Source organism: Syngnathoides biaculeatus, chromosome 2 (assembly GCF_019802595.1).
Source record: "Syngnathoides biaculeatus isolate LvHL_M chromosome 2, ASM1980259v1, whole genome shotgun sequence".
In the NCBI taxonomy this organism is placed as follows: Eukaryota; Metazoa; Chordata; class Actinopteri; order Syngnathiformes; family Syngnathidae; genus Syngnathoides; species Syngnathoides biaculeatus.
Window position 1 is genome coordinate 1,393,965 of NC_084641.1, and position 18,557 is coordinate 1,412,521.

The 18,557-nt window shown below is 41.5% G+C and overlaps 1 protein-coding gene across 1 annotated transcript; it reads right to left on the reverse strand.

Annotated features, from left to right (window-relative positions):
• Nucleotides 1–5,302: 5,302 nt before the first annotated feature.
• On the reverse strand, nt 5,303–15,561 carry samhd1 (SAM domain and HD domain 1). The gene is made up of 16 exons (XM_061811970.1): nt 14,893–15,561; nt 14,731–14,797; nt 13,398–13,476; nt 12,793–12,953; nt 12,346–12,461; nt 12,183–12,253; nt 11,575–11,727; nt 11,409–11,509; nt 11,234–11,342; nt 10,108–10,199; nt 9,889–10,004; nt 8,025–8,164; nt 6,685–6,780; nt 6,485–6,589; nt 6,257–6,394; nt 5,303–6,143 (listed from the first exon to the last, which is right to left on the reverse strand). Exons 1-16 carry the CDS (start codon nt 15,071–15,073, stop codon nt 6,030–6,032), a joined length of 1,839 nt encoding a protein of 612 aa, XP_061667954.1. The 5' UTR covers nt 15,074–15,561; the 3' UTR covers nt 5,303–6,029.
• Nucleotides 15,562–18,557: the final 2,996 nt, after the last annotated feature.

Here is an 18,557-nt window from a genome sequence, read left to right on the forward strand (position 1 = left end):
CAGTAGTCTGGAGGGTGTGGCTAGCATTCACATGGTGTCCCGGAACTTCCGTTTTCTTCCCAGGGTCCCAAACCATGCATGTTAGGTTAATTGCAGACTCTAAACTGTGCATTGGTGTGAATGTGAGAGTAAACGAAAATCCTCTCATGCGCCTTGATGAAACAGGTTCTTCTTTTGTCGCAAAATAATCCAATAATATGAATGATGCTGGTAGTATCCTTCAGTACTTGTAACCGTAGTTGTAAAAATGCTCCAATACGACAACACAGACACTATTATTAAAACGCTGCTGCGATCACCCAGCATGACTCCTTACACTCCGACAGGTGTGCAGAGGAAAGGAGTGAAAATGGAGTGAATGACGATGAGAGAAGAAAAATGTGAAGGAAAGAAAGCAGGAGCACCTGTTTTTCCCTCCTGCGGGCCGGGGCTTGCTCGCCCTCACCGGGATCAACACGTCTCACACCGTCTGCTCAGCAACGCGAAGGTCAATTTTCAGGCCAGGAAGGCAAAGAGACACCAGAAAGAGTCAAGAGAGGCTAGTAATTAGCTTCAGTAATTACAGATGGCAATAGATAGAAACGCAACTGTAAGCCGTGCACATTTTACATTTTCCTTTTCTGTTTGATTCCTGGTGATGGCTGCTGTAAGTTAATGACACTTTCCTTAGACTGAAAGGTGGGGTTGACTGCCTTGACATTTATTATTTAGACCAGCCTTTCTAAACTTTCACAATATAATGCTATTACTCAGGGATAATAAATGAAACATGTAAATATTACACTCCATATAGTGCCATTGTTCATGATCACAATTGAGCATCAGACACTTCCCGATCAAGACTATGACAATGAAGCAGCAACCTCCCTTGACAGCTCAACAAATAGCATCTATGTCGCGGTGTTACAGACATTTGAACACAAACGATGCAGCAACATAGGAAGACAAACAATACAGGCATGTATTTTTGATCCTATGAGAATAAGGACTAATATTAATAAAATATTATAAAGCACAATTAAAAAGTGATTTCCATTTTTTTATGGGTAGTGGGGTAGGATTGTGGCTGCAACAAAACGAAAGAATTTTCTGAAAACAATTTTACTCAAACTTAAAAACTGATACATTCGCAACAGACCTATTTAATTATTTACTTTTCACACCCATGTCTTAACAGTTTAAGACAAACATTGCTGTGAGATGGTTTAAGATTCAAACCATCTCAAGCCAATGACAACGGTGACATTTGCGAGGCCAGCACGAGGCACAGGTCCTGCTTTAAGTATTTTAATTTTCTTTTTCCCAACCCCACACCTAAACAGCCTCGTCATCTGATCCCACTCAAGTGAGCGACCACCTCACACATTTCTGTGGTTTGGAGGCTCCTTGTAGCGCTTCTTAATGCTCCCGCTTCCAATCTTACAACAACAGCAGGCCCGCAGAGCGCTCTGTGGCTCATTAACCTCCCACTGGAGGGACTGGGGGTCAGGGGCATCAAAGTGGCAGGATCACTGCAGACTCGCCCAGCAATCCTACCATGGGGGTCCGGAGCCGCAGCGTCTCACCCCCTAATGAGAGGCCGAGACACACACAGCCACAAACAGTTTAACCCTTCTGACCAGCTGGAAAAGGGAGTCCTTTTTTTTTGTCAGAACCATGCCATACAAAAAAAAACCAAAAACAAACAAACGAACAAAAACTTCACACATTCCAACCACACAGTGCACTTCGCTGACACTGTCACATTGTGGTGGACTACAACAGTGTTTACAAAATGTTTTTTTGAAAGACGGTACATATTATTTTATCATATGACAAAAATATAAATTTTTCAAATGAGATGTTCTCAGATGTATGGATGCAAATACACAACTCGCTCTACCTTTTTGCCATGAAGTCGAGGAGCATTTACACATTCTTTCTGTCACTCGATATGATTTTTTTTTCAAACAAGGAACCCAGTAGTATATAACATAGCACTTTATTAAAAAAAAAATGCAATCATAACGGTTCAACTGAATGGAAAGAATCAAAGGCTGCATCAGGATTTCATTCTGTAATCCAATTCCTTGTGCTGGTCACACTGTTGTGCCTGCCTTGGCCACTGGGGAACACGTTAATGCAGTCATGCAGGGTGTGTCAGTGGATGCCCACCCAACTGAACGTTAATAATTTTTTTTGTATCGGATAAATAATATTTGCCCGAGAGTAATGCTATCTTATTGGTCTACATGTCTCGTGTCATCTGCTGTTTCTTTTCAAATGTCCGTTGCATCAAAAAGTGGCACTATCCATGCTAATATTAACACGTCAGTTCTTGGTTTTGTTTGTTAGCATGAAACTAAGTGGTTTTCATAAGACAAAGCTATTTGGTTGTTTTAAATACACAATGTGTAATCCTCTTTTTTTTTTAGGTTTCGTTTGATAAATTTCAGGTGGGTGCGGCAAGAAACATCTCAAAGCTCATTTTCACAAACATTGTTTGGTATTTGCTAAATTGCTGCATACATTGTTAAGTGAGTTGAATTGAGTTTACTGCTGCCATACAACATTCGGATCTCAGGTTTGCGCTTGGAAGTCAAAACAAAATACATGAAATAAATAAATGCATTAAAAAATGGTTGCTCAAATCTTCAAAAGGTGGAACGGTGGATCAGTTGGTAAAGCGTTGGCCTCACAGCTCTGAGGTCCTGGGTTCAATCCCGCACTCGCCTGTGTGGGGTTTGCATGTTCTCCCTGTGCATGCGTGGGTTTCCTCCAACATTCCCCAAAATTAATTAATTAATTAATTAAATTAATTGGACACTCTAAATTGCCCCAAGGTGTGAATGCGAGTGAGTCTGTTTGTCTCAATGTGCCCTGTGATTGGCTGCCAACCAGTTCAGGGTGTACCCCGCCTCCTGCCTGTTGACAGCTGGGATAGGCTCCAGCACTCCCCGTGACCCTTGTGAGGATAAGCAGCGAAGAAAATGGATGGATGGATGGAAATCTTGAAAACCTTGTACTTTGCGTCACTCACATCTCAAGGCACTGTTGTATTTCCATGTCGTTTACCAAGCTAATTTTCATGTAATGTCATATTTCAGCAGCATTAAGTCAACTTCTGCCAGGAACAAAAAAAAAGAACAAAGGCCAAACGGAGTTAGAGACACTGGGAAGGGCAACGAAAACACAGCCATCTGTCAGTCAGCACAAGCGAAGGGAAGTGGCAAACACACAGAGAGGCATGCGGGAGTAGGCAGAGAGAAAGCAGAGGATGGGCATGTTTTGGGAGGGGTGGAAGGAAGGCAAGTGCAGCAGCGTGGGAGGTGGGGGGGGGGTTGAGAGAAGAGGCACCTTGCAACAGCTGGTCTCAATTACCCTTGCAGGGGCTGCTGAGTGTACGGCACTATGTGTGTGAGTGTGTGTGTGTGTGTGAACACATAAGGTTGAGGCATCACAGAGGGAGGGCTGAGACCACTGGCGCCAGGAGGGGAGCAACAGGTCAGAGAGGATGAAGATTATAAAAATACTAGTAGGCTGATGTGGCCTTGGTCCTGCCTGCACACACTTTATGTGTTGGTATTCCTCTACATACCCACCCCCAGTCCCACAGGATGGGGAAATGTTTGAGGATGTGTGTCTGTGCAAAGTGCATGGGGTGGTGTGTCCCCATATAGATTTGGTGGTGGGAAGTAATAAAGTACAAATACTTCAGTATTTTTTTTCTGCTGAACTTTTATTTTCCCTACTGCTTTTGAAAATATACAGTAACTGTACTTTCTACTACTTAATTGGTTAAAATGGGCAACGTAGTTTTCATTCAACCTCCACAGATGACAACATGACGCAAGAGAACAATAAAGTCAAAAGTGGTTGGGATCTTGGCTGACTGAGATCTAAGGAGTATTCATGATGATGCTTCAGATCTGGGGAAGCAAAGTATTTAACATCCACGGCCGTTTTTGAGTGAAATGGTTGATGTTATTGGCTCAAAAGACGACATGTGAAGAATTATGTCTCGTGCAAGGCTATGGAAATTTGTAGGCTAAATCTGGGAAAAAACAAAAGTATCCAAATAGAGTGCAGTTTTCCAGTTACAATAGTCCCTCATTTATTATGGGGATTACAGTACAGAACCGGCGATATACAAACATCCACAGTGGTGATAATATATTTATTGTACTATTATTTATAGGTACATTTTAAAAAGCTTTATGTGTTATGGAAACACAAAATGTGAACGTGAGCATTGCGGGTTTTGTCGACCGCAGGAGTATAAAGAGGCCTCAAGTGTGAAGTGTCAGTTAATTGAGGACTCTAAATTGCCCGTAGGTGTGAATATGTGCACAAATAGTGGTTTGTTTCTATGCATCCTGTGACTGGCTGGCAACCAGTTCAGGGTGTACCCTGCGTCCCTCCCCCAGCTTTGTTGGGATAGGCTCCAGCAGGGTCATGACCGTAGTGAGTATAAGCGGTTACAGAAAACGGATGGATGGATGTGGATAAGGCGAGGGACGACTGTATAATAATTAGCTGAGTTAGCATTTTTTCCCTTAACCCATTTACAATGTTAGCAAAGCTATGGGAAGACGTTTTGATGGGATACAAAAATGAGCAAGTGGGGCGGAGAAAAAAATCCCCCCTTCTCAGGATGAGAACCGAAGGTTAATACTGTACATACATTATTTTGCACAGACAGCCCCCCAACGTGCAATTATATATATATATATATATAAAAAGTATATTTTGGACGAATGACAGTAAAAATTAATTTTTACTTTTGTACCTATGAGTCATTGATGGCGTAGCACAGTGTTTTCCAAACTTTTTTGGGGGGAGCGCCCCCTTTTGGAGATTAAATTTTTAGTGAAACTATTGTCAAGTAGTGTAAACGACAATACTGTACCGTACTGTATTTTGCTATGCGCTTTCTTTCGAAAGATGTTGGGTTAGTCTCTGTCCCCCTCTCCTGTCCAATGCTTTTTATGACAAGAAAACCGTTTCACTGTACTTGAGTCAGATTGTAAAAAAAAAAAATGAAAAAAAATACGTGCACTACTGACAGTTCATATATTGGCACCCAAATATGTATGGTGGTGGAAAACCACATCGTAGCTGGCTGGACATCCTGTGCCCTCAAACTTCAGGCCGTTGTTTTGTTTGTGAAACTCAAAAGAACAAATTAAGCCTGTGGTGAGGAAAAACACCCCCCAACCCCACCCACATTAAACTAACCTAGCCCAAACTAACTCACACGTTTTGTGCATTCATTTATGAAACATTTCATTTCAAATCAGGACATGTCTGAGAGGGAAAAAAAGAGGCAAAAAAAGGTTTTATTGGTCTAATGCACAAATGAATGTTTTATTTTGTTCTCATCTCCCACAACTGGTTGACATGCTCTTTCATGGGTGTGTTTTTTTTTTTAAACCGGGGATTACATACTATGAGAGAAAAGAAGCATCTGGGGTACATAAATATGTATAGGTTAAAAAACACAGATAAATAAGATGTAGTTGAAATTGGTTATTGCAAGAAGGGAAAAGAAAAACACCCCAAATGTGTCAGAGGAAATAATTGCACTCAAATTTTCAAATAAAGACAGATGCATGACAAAAACAAAACACAGGTATTTGATAATAATGGGAAACGTGAATCAACCATCAATACATTCTTTCTGCATGCAGAGGCTGTGCAATGGATGGAAATAATACTTCTGTATATTTGTTCATTAAAAAGACCATTATGGGCTAGATATGGTCGTCCACGTTGGAAATGTGTAATAGTGTGAAAATGCAATCGACTCAAACAATAAAACCTAATAAAACCCGGTTAAAAGGATTTAAATATAACAAAGTGATATCCAAGGTTCCAATCTGAGTAAAAAAGTTGAGTATAGACACATGAATGAACTCAGAAACAAAATATATTTGGTGTGAAAACCTGATGATTCTTTTCTAATAACAGTTCATCCCCATTTCAAAAAAAAAAGAAAATGTAGATTTTGTCTTACCGCTATTTCAAAGTTACAAACAACTGTACTGGTTCTAGTCCTGAAAAAGGGTCATTTTACATGGCAAATCTTCATCATCCGTTTCTTCTTGCCTGCAGTCCCAGCTTTGTTTTAAGGGAGTCAGTTCAGGTGCAATTACATCTCCATCCTGCAAGTTACAGATCCACTTCATTAATATAGACTCGGAATTTTAAAAAGCAGCAGATTACCAACTACCAGTTACAGTTTCTATTTCATAACTTAGTGGCACAAAAATGTGACCTGAGGTTTTATGAAGTCTTTGTTCATGCACCACTGCACAAAGTGCTTCTGGGCTGCAACCAGGCCCTCGTCGTCCATCTTCTTATAGTAAACTCTGATCAGTTGCTCAGCAAAGTGCGCAGGAAGAAATTTCGACACCTGACAGAGTGAGCGAAAGGGAGCCAAAAGCTCTTCTGTGCTTACAGAGCTCAAGCAAATCCTCATAAAGTCTTGTGGAAAAGTTCTGACCTGATGCTTGCGTATCTTAACAGCTTTGGTGGGGTCAGTCTTGCAATAGAAGCGCATATTGTCAATGGGGTTCTCCTTCTTCATCCCGTAGTCCATTTGAATGACCTAAAATGAAAGTCAACGTCAAAAGAATTGAGTAGGGGCTGACAAAGGCGAAAGCAATCAACAACAACAACAACAAAAAGAAATAAGAAACTCACGCTCACGACAAAGTCTTCAGGTAGCAGAGTCACAGCGAGAGCGCCAGTCTGAGGGATTGACTTGGCCAAGTTCGCCTCCCAGGCATGAAGCATTTCCTTCGGATGAAGGAAGATTATGAGAAGTGAAGACATGCCACAGTTTTCACCAGGTGAATCACAAGCAATGGAAAGTTCACATATACGGCGTTCACCCAGCATAACCTCGTTGGTGAATTATTGCAAAAATATGCTGTTTATAGCAATCTAATTTTTTTACAGCATTTTAAATCAATATAAACTCGACACCATTGACAACATCCATCCATCCATTATCTGAGCTGCTTGTCGTCACAAGGGTCGCGGGAGTCCTGGAGCCTCTCTCAGCTATCTTTGGGCAGGAGGTGGGGTACACCCTGAACCAGTTGCCAGCCAAATCGCAGGGCACATAGAGACAAACAAGTTGTACTCACAAATGCACCTAAGGTTAATTTAGAGTCTCCAATTAAGGCGTGTTTCGGGGATATGGGGGGAAAGTGGAGTGCCCGGAGAAAACCCACGCAATGCACTGGAAAAAGATGCAAACACCACACAGACAGGCCTGGGAATTGAACTTTGGTCCTTAGAATTGTAAGGCAGATGATCTAACCAGTCGTGCTGCTTATTGACAACATAAATGTGTTAATTAAAACACAGTCAAGACTTCATATGTAATGAACATTTTCATGGATGTTGATTTGCGAATGCTCGATTCCATTCCCTTCCAATATACAGTACTGAACAAAAATAACCCCTTTTTGCACATTTCTCATTAACCCATCAAAATTTGTGTCAGCGAGCACTTCTCCTTTGCAGCGATAATCATACAGCATCAAGACGCTGATTAGACAGCATGAAAATTGCACAGGTGTGTCTTATGCTGTCCACAATACAAAACCAACCTAAAATGTGCAGTTTTACTGCAACAGGGAGATTCCGGCGTCACAAAACCAGTCCATCAAGTACAACAAAAACACACCCTTTTCCTGACCTCCACTAATAAAGTAAAACTGCACATTTATGTTTTATGCAGTCTATCAACTGGCTATGGAATGCCATACCTTAGGCATTACTGCCATCTAGGGCCTGCCACAGCCCACAGCACCTGTCAATCCTGAACCACATTTTCAATAAATTTTATGCTTACACATTTTGTGTCTAAATAAGTTTACAATGTGTTTAAAAAGTGTGTTGTACCATACATTCACTCGGTACAGCTGCAGAGTATAACGATATGAGGCATATCAATTCATCTGCCTTTTACGAAAACAACAACACTCAGTTTTGTGTTGGTTCTATAGTTAGCGTTGCAGGCAAATACGCACCTGGGTCACCTTTAGGGATTTCTTGGGTTGGGTTTGACCCACAAATTTGTAGAGGCGCCTATAAAGAATGTTCTGCAGAATCTGCTGTGCCTCGGCCAGCTTTGGGTTTGATGAGTGGAGTATTTGCTCAAACACATGATCTACGACACAGATAGACAGACAATTCTAATCAAATTCAGGCTTGTTCCTGATAAATGGTGTGGACCAGGGATGTCAAAGTTGATTCCAGGGAGGACCACATGAGGGGTTGGGGGAGAAATGCAAGGACCCAATACAGAGCTCGTGCACGTGACGTCACCGTTTTCACGGCGCTATATTGCTGGTCAAACAGACCTGTTCGACATTGAACCGGAGGTGAATATTTACAATACCCGAGATCTGTTGTGCTGTTGGTTGTCACAACAGATGCGACAGATATTCAAAGACATCATTTTATGGAATACCATCTGCTGAAAAGACCAGAAAAGATTGATGGATTTCGGCAATTAAATGTGATGGGTCGTGCCCAACCAAAATACACAAGACTGTGTAGCGATCACTGCATTTCAGGTAGGAATTATTCTCCTTAATCTCAAATTAGCAAGAAGTATTCAAAATACCAAGTAGAGTCATCTGAATAAATAAATAAAGTCGCAGAGAGGTTTACGGAGGTAAGCGTGTGGCTGCAATATGCTTCCGTGTATGGAGGCAAAAAAAATTTTCCTAATCATAGTTAATGAATGCGAGTTTGTGTAAAACCAGGGATCATTTATTGAAATATTGGTATTTGTATTGAAAAAATCTGAGTGGCTCATCACTATGTGGGAATTATTCCTGATTGAGAACAGATCAAGCAACAAAGTATTTGTATGCGTCCAGAATTTTAAACGCTTTCGAACTTTTCTGTGTAATTCTCGCCGACTTACTCACCAGATCCATGTGTAGATCCAGTGGTCCAAGACATGCGGAAGCGAATTAAGAGTCATGTTTCTTGTTGGCAAAAACATTGACTTCGGCATTAAATATGGGTCCTCTATGCCAAGTATCTCTCATTTTTCAACACACCTTTGTTTATTATCACCTTCTAAATGTTTAACGGTATCGGACAAAACTCTGGGCGTCGTGCTATAAGACGTATTTTGGCGTCGTCTCCAACTGACTTAGCATTGAACAACGCTTTGTTTGACTGGCACGTCCGCCCAGTGACGTGATTTGATGACGTAGGTGCACGAGCTCTATGCCTTGTATTTACGAGAAATGCTAAAACCAATTCAATATTCCTTTAGATCAACAATACCTATGTTGTTAAACATATTTAAAGGAAAAAAAATCTCAGCTTCGAGTGATTGGTGATATACACGTTTTAATATTAGGGTGATATACGTAATTAAAAAAAAATTGCAAACATCTGCTTTGTTCCAATTTTTTAAATGGAAAAATATGGTATTTTTTTGGCATCATATTCATTTTTTTTTTTAACATGTAAAAAAATTATGTAATGTGTGACCAATTTTCCTGAGCCGATTATCCTCACAATGGTCGCAGGAGTGCTTGAGCCAATCCCAGCGATCTTAGGGCAGGAGGTGGGGTAGACACACCATGCGATTGGCAACAGATTTTCATTTGAATTTAAATTTCATGGTGTCGTGGTACACTCGCCTGACATTGGTACTGGCAAAAAAAAAAAAAAAAAAAAAAAACTGCAATGGGGCGCAAATCCCACCGGGGACAGATTTGTGTTGAATGAGTCACAGTTAGAAAATCGAACTGTCAACAATCCTACGGTTTCTTAAATCTGATTCATTGTCTCTTTGTTCAAACACAAACAAACCATCTGTGTACAAAAGTATTGGAGCTCAGACAAGACAATGCGGGAGAGAGGAACCTGTCAACTTGGTGTAGGCCTCCATATCATCTATGGCTGTAGAGAGCGTGAACATTTTCCCATCTGAGCCTTGGACCTGAATGTGCTTATCGGCCTTCAAAAAGGCCTCAGTGATCCTGCGTGGACACATTAAACATGTTATCATCTCTACCTCATTTAACACCCCCCCCCAAAAAAAAAAAACATAAAAAAGTTACAGTAAAAAAAGTAAGTACTCACATGGTTTCTATGATATTGCCTACCCTGTGTTGGTAGGCCCTCTTGTGGAGACAGTTGCGTGTGTAGAACATGTCATAGAGGTTGCCCACCTCCTGTGACAAATACAACGGCCTCGAGTTCAGAAAGGATTTCTTGGTCAAAGAAACAGTAGCCCTCCCTTGATATATATATATGTATATAATATTATATACACACACACACACACACACACACCACACACACACACACACACACACCACACACACACACAGTGCCGTGAAAAAGTATTTCCCCCTCCCTGATTTCAGGTTTTTTTTTTTGCTTATCAGACACTAAGGTTTCGAATCATCAAACCAATTTTAAAATCACTCACAGACAACTCAAGGAAATACAAAATTTTGTTTTCAAAAGACAGTTCAATTTCAAAAAATCTAAACCCTTTCACACCCTCTGTGAAAAAAGTAATTGCCCCCCTGAACCTAATAATGGGTTGTGGCACCCTTGGCAACTATAAGTGAAATCAAGCGTTTCTGATAATTGGTGATGAGTCTTTTTGGTGTTCCATGTTTCTTTGGGTTACACGTAGTCTTTGTATAAGTAGAACAAGTTTCACTACCCTAATGGAGAACCGAATCAAAAACAAATGAAAAAATGGGAGATTGCTGTGTATGACAGCAAGTCTTTCAAAAACGTACCAGGCAGGGTTGATGTGTTGTTCAAGTTCAGTGCTTGTATTTCCATCCATTGTAACAAGATGGCTTGAATAGTTGTAGTTGTCGATAGGGTTACCTCCTCCATTTTGAGATCTATATAGCTATGGCTTAGATATCTGTCTCTATCTAAGTCAATATTTCCGACTAGTATTTTTGGAACTAGCTGGTGACCAGTTCAGGGAGTCCCCTGCCTCTCATCCGAATTGAGCTGCGAAAGGCTTCGGCACGTCTGCGACCCAAGTGAGGATAACCAGAACGGAAGCTGAATGAATTAATATTATTTTTTGCCATGTCGTCAACTTAGCGGCCAATTGAGTATTTTTTTTTTTTGCACTTTTGCTGTTAGAAAGACTGTGGCAACCAACACTCCGCTACCATCCAACAAACGAACGAAAAATAAACGTAAGAAAAGACAGGGGAGCGAAAGTTATCACCTTGTCACGAGTGCAAATGAGCCTCTGACCGTCTGCCTCACACACCCGCGCAAACTTGAGGTAGCGCCGATAGTCCGAGTTGTTCTGGATGCCCAGGTTGTGGCAGTCCCTGACGAAACAAAGAGTTCTACTCAATATGACAGGAGTATTTACAACACAAACATAAAAGTCTTACCTGGCAAAGTAGTCCCACTTGTCCATATCAATACCATTTCTCTTGTTGGCCACGATTTCATAGAGGAAGGACTTTTCCTTTGCACGGCCTCGATAGGCCCACTGTGACAGTGCAACAATGGGATCCATTCTTATGCTGACACGTGGATACCGACAGTAAGTATTACCTGGGAGTCTTCATTTGTGTCCAGAGGTCCTGTGATCAGTTCTTTGATGAAGATCAAGTCTTCAGGGAGGACCAGGCCATGTTTTTCCATCAGTGGCTTCAGGTGATTTTTGTTCACCAGGTGATCAAACATGTCAAGCGATGCTTTCTCATGCTGGAATTTGATTGCATAAAAAAAAAAAAAAAAAAGACACAAACATACTGCAGGTTCAGCTTTCCTTCTAAATTCTACTGCTTTGCATTCTGCACTTGTGCCCACAGAGCACTTTGTATGTTAATAGTGCTACATAAAAACATCTGAATTACTTTGCCTATTTAGAATTAAACCTCCACTAAGGTAAATAGTAAGAGCTTATGTCCTAAAACGTGACTAGGAAAGATGTTTTCTTCCTCCAGTCATAGCTTACAGAACAAATGTGTTGCTATCAGTAAACCACATAATCACAGTGCTTATATTCTCGTGTACTAATGTGATATAACCAACACCAGATAACTTCATTTATTGAGGTCTGACTGTTGAAATGGAGAGACTTTGTTGTTTGATTTAAAGACAATTTCTCTTCTCTTACTTGATAACTAATAGGTAGATTAGTTTTGATGAAAAGTTACCTTCCAGGCATAATTAGGACGCGCTTTGGGGATAAATTTGGCATCAAACAGGTGAGAAAACGGCCCGTGTCCTAAGGGGGACAGCGCATGAGTCATTCACTTGGTTGCTATCACTTTCATTTCCACTGCAAGGGACCGCGCCTGCTGTGTGGGCCCAACCTACCCAAATCATGACAGAGTCCAGCGATCTGCACGCAAAGCATGTCTCTCCGAGTAATGAGAAGTTCCGGTTGCCTCTCATCCAGCGCTTTCACAAGTTGTCCTGCCAAGTAACCCACTCTGAAACATTTAAAGACACACATCATTGTTCTTGACCATGATAGTGCTTGGCGATTAGTCGATATTATCAATTTAATTGAGTTAATTGCTGACAATAACTGCATTTATATGAAAAGACAGAAGTTGGTTTACAAAAAAAGCCAGAGTTCCCAGCTCTGAAAATCAAAGTTTGGGGCTCAGGCCAACCGATGACCATAGGTAGACCCTCTTCCCAAACTTTAATGGGAAAAAATATCTGACGTTTCATTTTAAGGCCATATTGCTCAACCCTGGACTAAAACTATCTCTCATCCCCGCACATACAAAGGTAAACACCCAAACGCAGGCATACCCGATGGAGTGCTCGAAGCGGTTGTGGGACGCTCCAGGGAAAACAAAGTAGGTCCCTCCCAACTGTTTGATATTTCGGAGTCTTTGGAACTGTGGCGTGTCGATGATTCGGACAAGAAGGGGATGGAGCTCCACATGCCCGTGGATGGGGTCGTTAAACACCTTGCAGTCGGCGGGACAGCAAATACACAACCGGCAAGTTACTTGACAATTACACTCATGCAATAAAAGCTCTCTCTCGGGAAAAAGTAAATAAATAAATGAAAATAAACAAAAAACAATGAAGCATGTGTGACATGAGTTGCGCAACAAAGAAGTTGCCGTGTTTTTATTTGTACTGTTACTTAATCAAATGAGTCATCAATACTGTGCAAGAACAAACGTAGTGGGGCGGATACTTCATTTAAGGTTTTGATTTCCCAGAATATACACAGAAATATCATGTGACACTATCCAGGCTTTGCCATATTACACTCTCTGTCTTTGTCTTTTATTTCACACACTCTCCTCACCCCCTTGCATATTATCCGACAAGCCCAACTTGACTATAATTTTTTTTTTTTTTTTGTTATACATTTGCTGGAAACTGAAATGGTGAGTATAAACCTTATTTGTTTGAGGACCCTCTTCTATGTGCCACAACTTGCCCAGGCTGTGCAGGATCCGCAGTTGGTCACCAAGAGGCCTTGACAAAGAAAAAAAAAAAAAGTAAAATAATCAGAAGTTGTTACATGTAGACTGAAGGAAAAGTAGCCCAGGGGTTTATTAGGTAGACCACCCATTATGTAGAGCCTCAAAGAGTACGAGTACCACTTGCTTTATGTGGTTTAAAATTTGCATGTTACATAATCTATACGTACAGTAGATTTATAGTTATAAAGCATTAAACTCCAGGCGGGTGGTGAGATAGCGTCCTTCATGGCGTGTGACAAAAACTAATTTTCTCTTGTACCGTGAATGCAACCCATGTTTTACTGCTGAGTGCTCATTACTAAAAACCAAGTCTCTTCTTTCTTTTGCTACATATGTTGGTTATTGTTAGATTTATTAATTTATCATCCATTTGTTGATATCATCCTTGCCCGAATCATTCTCTTTGCGAGCAGCTTTGTGACCCAGTGACACCTTGAGGAGTGATGCACCTCCTTGCTGACTTCAAAGCAGATGCTCCACAACACCATAACCATGCTGTAAATCAGAAACCTGCTGGTCTCTACCAGGAATATGAGGACAATGCTGCAGCTTTGAAGAAATGTTTACTTTCGATATTGTCTTTGTGTTGGTATTGCCATCTGTTCCTCCATTCGTTTTGTAATCTTGTGACCCTTTGTTTTGAGAAACTAATACAAAGGGGGACACCGGTAAGGGTGACACAGAATGGGTGTTGAGTTGCAGCTGGTCAGCCAAACCCATGTCTCCCCCGGGCTAAATTGAAGACCTCTGTTGTCCCGTCATTTGCATAATTCATCCAGCGGTTGGATTTAAACCCAAAAGTTACATTGTTACTGGACAAAATATTCTGTGGGTTTCAAAGATCAGCGAAAATGCTCGAAAACGCCTGCCAAAATGGGGAACTCCACTTTTTTGTTTGGGGAGTGGGGAGCAGAGAATGAGTGTTTGTGAGTCATGCCGCTCATAATGCTAAAACGTGTAGAGCCATGTTTTCTTCTGAGGGGGCAAAAAAAAAAAAAAAAAAAAGTTTAAAAAGTCATCTATATCAAATTCAAGAGCAGCATCATGAACTTGTTTTTTTTTTTTTTTGGGAGGTGTGTGTTGTAGCTGATACAGTCATGTCTTAGATTATGGGTAGTGTGCCGAATGTTGAGGCTGGAGACTGGAAGTTTCTTTTTTGAGATAGGACAGGACACAGTCTGACAGATAAACAGAAAGAACACTTTGCTCATTCCATTTGTTGAGAAAGAAAAAAAAGCAACCTTACTTTATGCCCATCTCCCCAAGGTCCTCCTTCTTAAGATATCGCAGGGCGACACCATCGATTTTATGTTCTGATCAAAACAGAAAAAAAACGTTACGTTATTGCTGGCTTTATGAACCAGCAAATCTTTTAGCTAACATAGCAGTGAAATTGCAGGACAGCAACCTTTAAAAACAGATTCCCACTCTCCAAGACCTTCTTCTTGTAGGTACCGGCAGGTTTCTTCGATTCCCCAACCGGAGATGTCCGAGTCTGGAGAACGCGCCAGTGACATTCTCTTCTCCGGCGTTCGGAAACTATTTCCAGGGTTAATCTCCGTCGCCAAATTTCTTTTACGCCTTTCCATGTTGACACAAACCAATAAGCACTAAGATTTAGGTTGTGTTAAACTAGTGGAGAAGGGATCAATTCAAGGCACAGAGACGGTGCCGGCTGAGTCAAGCAAAGAAGCAAGATCTGCTGACTTAAAAGAACCGGGCGCCGAAAATAAACAGCCCAGTTTCCTCTTTTGTACTTTTTGCCGTGCCAAGTGCGGATGATGTTTGCGATTCGACTGGTCTTTTCAAAATAATGTACTTCGTTGTTTCCCGACGAAGTCTTCGAATCGAAAAACATGTCAGAGCGTTGAAATTAAACACGTTTGACCAGACATTATCATACTCTTAAAAGTCTGTATGCTATAACTTCACGTTTTACACGAGATTGTCGTTGATAAAATTGGTAAATTCCAATGTGTTTTGCTTTATTTTGACCAGTACTATGTTATGCTTCCGGTTTAAAACTTTCATATAACTAACAACTTTACTCAGTGTGTTTGCCATTGGTTAATAGGCGCAGCCAGAGTTCTGGAACCCGACATGATTTATGTCGCACCATCTTCGTTATACTGTAGATATACAGTACTGTACTTATTTTTTTTATCTTCTGTACATAAACGCTTTCAATGACAATATACGTACGGAATTTTGAATTAAAGCGTTATGTTGTCAGTAGTAGATAGAAAACTGTTGTTCTTTTTCAAATATATACCTCTAAAGAGCAAAATAAGAGGAACAAGTCTAAATTTTTCCCGAGCTGTATAAAAATCATTTGCCAAAACCAAAATGACAACGTAAACTGTTATCATTCTTCAAAACATGTACCTTTAAATAGCAAAATGAGAGGTCTCATTTTTCCCACAAAAAGTCCCCTGTCAAAACCAAATGACCATCTACAAAACAGAATTATGAGGTTTGTCTGGTTAATGTAAATCATCTGAGGCAAGTGACAGAACGCATTGAATTTGAACATGAAAAAAAAGGGCTAGGATAGGTTTCAGTACTCCCGTGACCGTTGTGCGGCTAGGCAGCTCAGATAATGGATGGATGTTTTAGGTCTTTGGTTAAAGTATGTTTTCCATCAATTTTGTTGTATTTAGCTGATTGTGTACAAAGGATGTAGTCCTTCATACCTCTGAAAGGAGTTCCATTATCATCAATCACCAGTGAGCCTCTCCCATTAGAATCCATTGGCCTTGTAATTTTTCATTCTGACTACTCTTGAACATGTTATTGAATGCAGCCCTATGGGGGCACAAACCAGTGCAATCTGTAGGCCGGTCCCAAGCCCGGATAAATGCAGAGGGTTGCGTCAGGAAGGGCATCCGGCGTAAAAACTGTGCCAAACAAATATGAGCGTTCATCTAAAGAATCCCATACCGGATCGGTCATGGCCCGGGTTAACAACGCCCGCCCCCGGCACTGCTAACCTGCAGGGCGTCGGTGGAAATTCAGCTACTGTGGGTCGAAGACAAAGAAGAGGAGGAAACCGGATCCAGCGTCAGAAGAAAAAGAGGAATGCACAGAGCCTACAACTGAGTGTAGGGACTTTGAATGTTGGGACTATGACAGGAAAAGCACAGGAGTTGGTTGACATGATGATTAGGAGAAAGGTTGATATTCTGTGCATCCAAGAGAGCAGGTGGAAAGGTAGTAAGGCTAGAAGTTTGGGAGCAGGGTTTAAATTATTCTACCACGGAGTAGATGGGAAGAGAAATGGAGTAGGGGTTATTTTAAAGGAAGAGCTGGCAAAGAATGTCTTGGAGGTGAAAAGAGTATCAGATCGAGTGATGAGACTAAAATTTGAAATTGAGGGTGTTATGTATAATGTGGTTAGCGGCTATGCACCACAGGTAGGATGTGACCTAGAGTTGAAAGAGAAATTCTGGAAGGAACTAGATGAAGTAGTTCTGAGCATCCCAGACAGCGAGAGAGTTGTGATTGGTGCAGATTGTAATGGACATATTGGTAAAGGAAACAGGGGCGATGAAGAAGTGATGGGTAAGTACGGCATCCAGGAAAGGAACTTTGAAGGGCAGATGGTGGTGGACTTTGCAAAAAGGATGGAGATGGCTGTAGTGAACACTTATTTCCAGAAGAGGGAGGAACATATAGTGACCTACAAGAGCGGAGGTAGAACCACGCAGGTAGATTATATTTTGTGCAGACGATGTAATCTGAAGGAGGTAACTGACTGTAAAGTAGTGGTAGGGGAGAGTGTAGCTCGACAGCATAGGATGGTAGTATGTAGGATGATTCTGGTGGTGGGTAGGAAGATTAAGAAGACAAAGGTAGAGCAGAGAACCATGTGGTGGAAGCTGAAAAAGGAAGAATGTTGTGCAGCCTTCCGGAAAGAGGTGAGACAGGCTCTCGATGGACAACCGAAGCTCCCGGAAGACTGGACGACGACAGCCAAGGTGATCAGAGAGACAGGCAGGAGAGTACTTGGTGTGTCATCTGGTAGGAAAGGGGAGAAGGAGACTTGGTGGTGGAACCCCAAAATACAGGGAGTCATACAAGGAAAGAGATGAGCGAAGAAGAAGTGGGATACTGAGAGGACTGAGGAGAGGCGAAAGGAGTACATCGAGATGCGACGTAGGGCAAAGGTAGAGGTGGCAAAGGCTAAACAAGAGGCATATGAAGACATGTACACCAGGTTGGACACAAAAGAAGGAGAAAAGGATCTCTACAGGTTGGCCAGACAGAGGGATAGAGATGGGAAGGATGTGCAGCAGGTCAGGGTGATTAAGGATAGAGATGGAAATGTGTTGACTGGTGCCGGTAGTGTACTAAATAGATGGAAAGAATACTTTGAGAAGTTGATGAATGAAGAAAATGAGAGAGAAGGAAGAGTTGAAGAGGCAAGAGTGAAGGACCAGGAAGTGGAAATGATTACTAAGGGGGAAGTCAGAAAGGCACTACAAAGGATGAAAACTGGAAAGGCAGTTGGTCCTGATGACATACCGGTAGAGGTATGGAAGCAATTTGGAGAGATGGCTGTGGAGTTTTTGACCAACTTATTCAACAGAATACTAGCGGGCGAAAAGATGCCTGAAGAATGGGGGAAAAGTGTTCTAGTTCCCATTTTTAAGAACAAAGGGGATGTTCAGAGCTGTGGGAACTATAGAGGAATAAAGTTGATGAGCCACACAATGAAGTTATGGGAAAGAGTAGTGGAGGCTAGACTCAGGACAGAAGTAAGTATCTGCGAGCAACAGTATGGTTTCATGCCTAGAAAGAGTACCACAGATGCATTATTTGCCTTGAGGATGCTCGTGGAAAAGTACAGAGAAGGTCAGAAGGAGCTACATTGCGTCTTTGTGGATCTAGAGAAAGCCTATGACAGAGTACCAAGAGAGGAACTGTGGTACTGCATGCGTAAGTCTGGTGTGGCAGAGAAGTATGTTAAAATAGTACAGGACATGTATGATGGCAGCAGAACAATGGTGAGGTGTGCCTTAGGTGTGACAGAGGAATTTAAGGTGGAGGTGGGACTGCATCAGGGATCAGCTC

What these genes read in the sequence shown, in the direction of transcription:
- samhd1 (XM_061811970.1), bottom strand. Translation starts at nt 15,073, where the DNA reads ATGGAAAGGCGTAAAAGAAATTTGGCGACGGAGATTAACCCTGGAAAT. An exon ending in AAGTGGGACTACTTTGCCAG is followed by an intron (nt 11,343 to 11,408) that starts GTAAGACTTTTA and finishes TTGTTTCGTCAG; the next exon opens with GGACTGCCACAACCTGGGCA. An exon ending in GGCCTACACCAAGTTGACAG is followed by an intron (nt 8,165 to 9,888) that starts GTTCCTCTCTCC and finishes TCTGTGTCGTAG; the next exon opens with ATCATGTGTTTGAGCAAATA.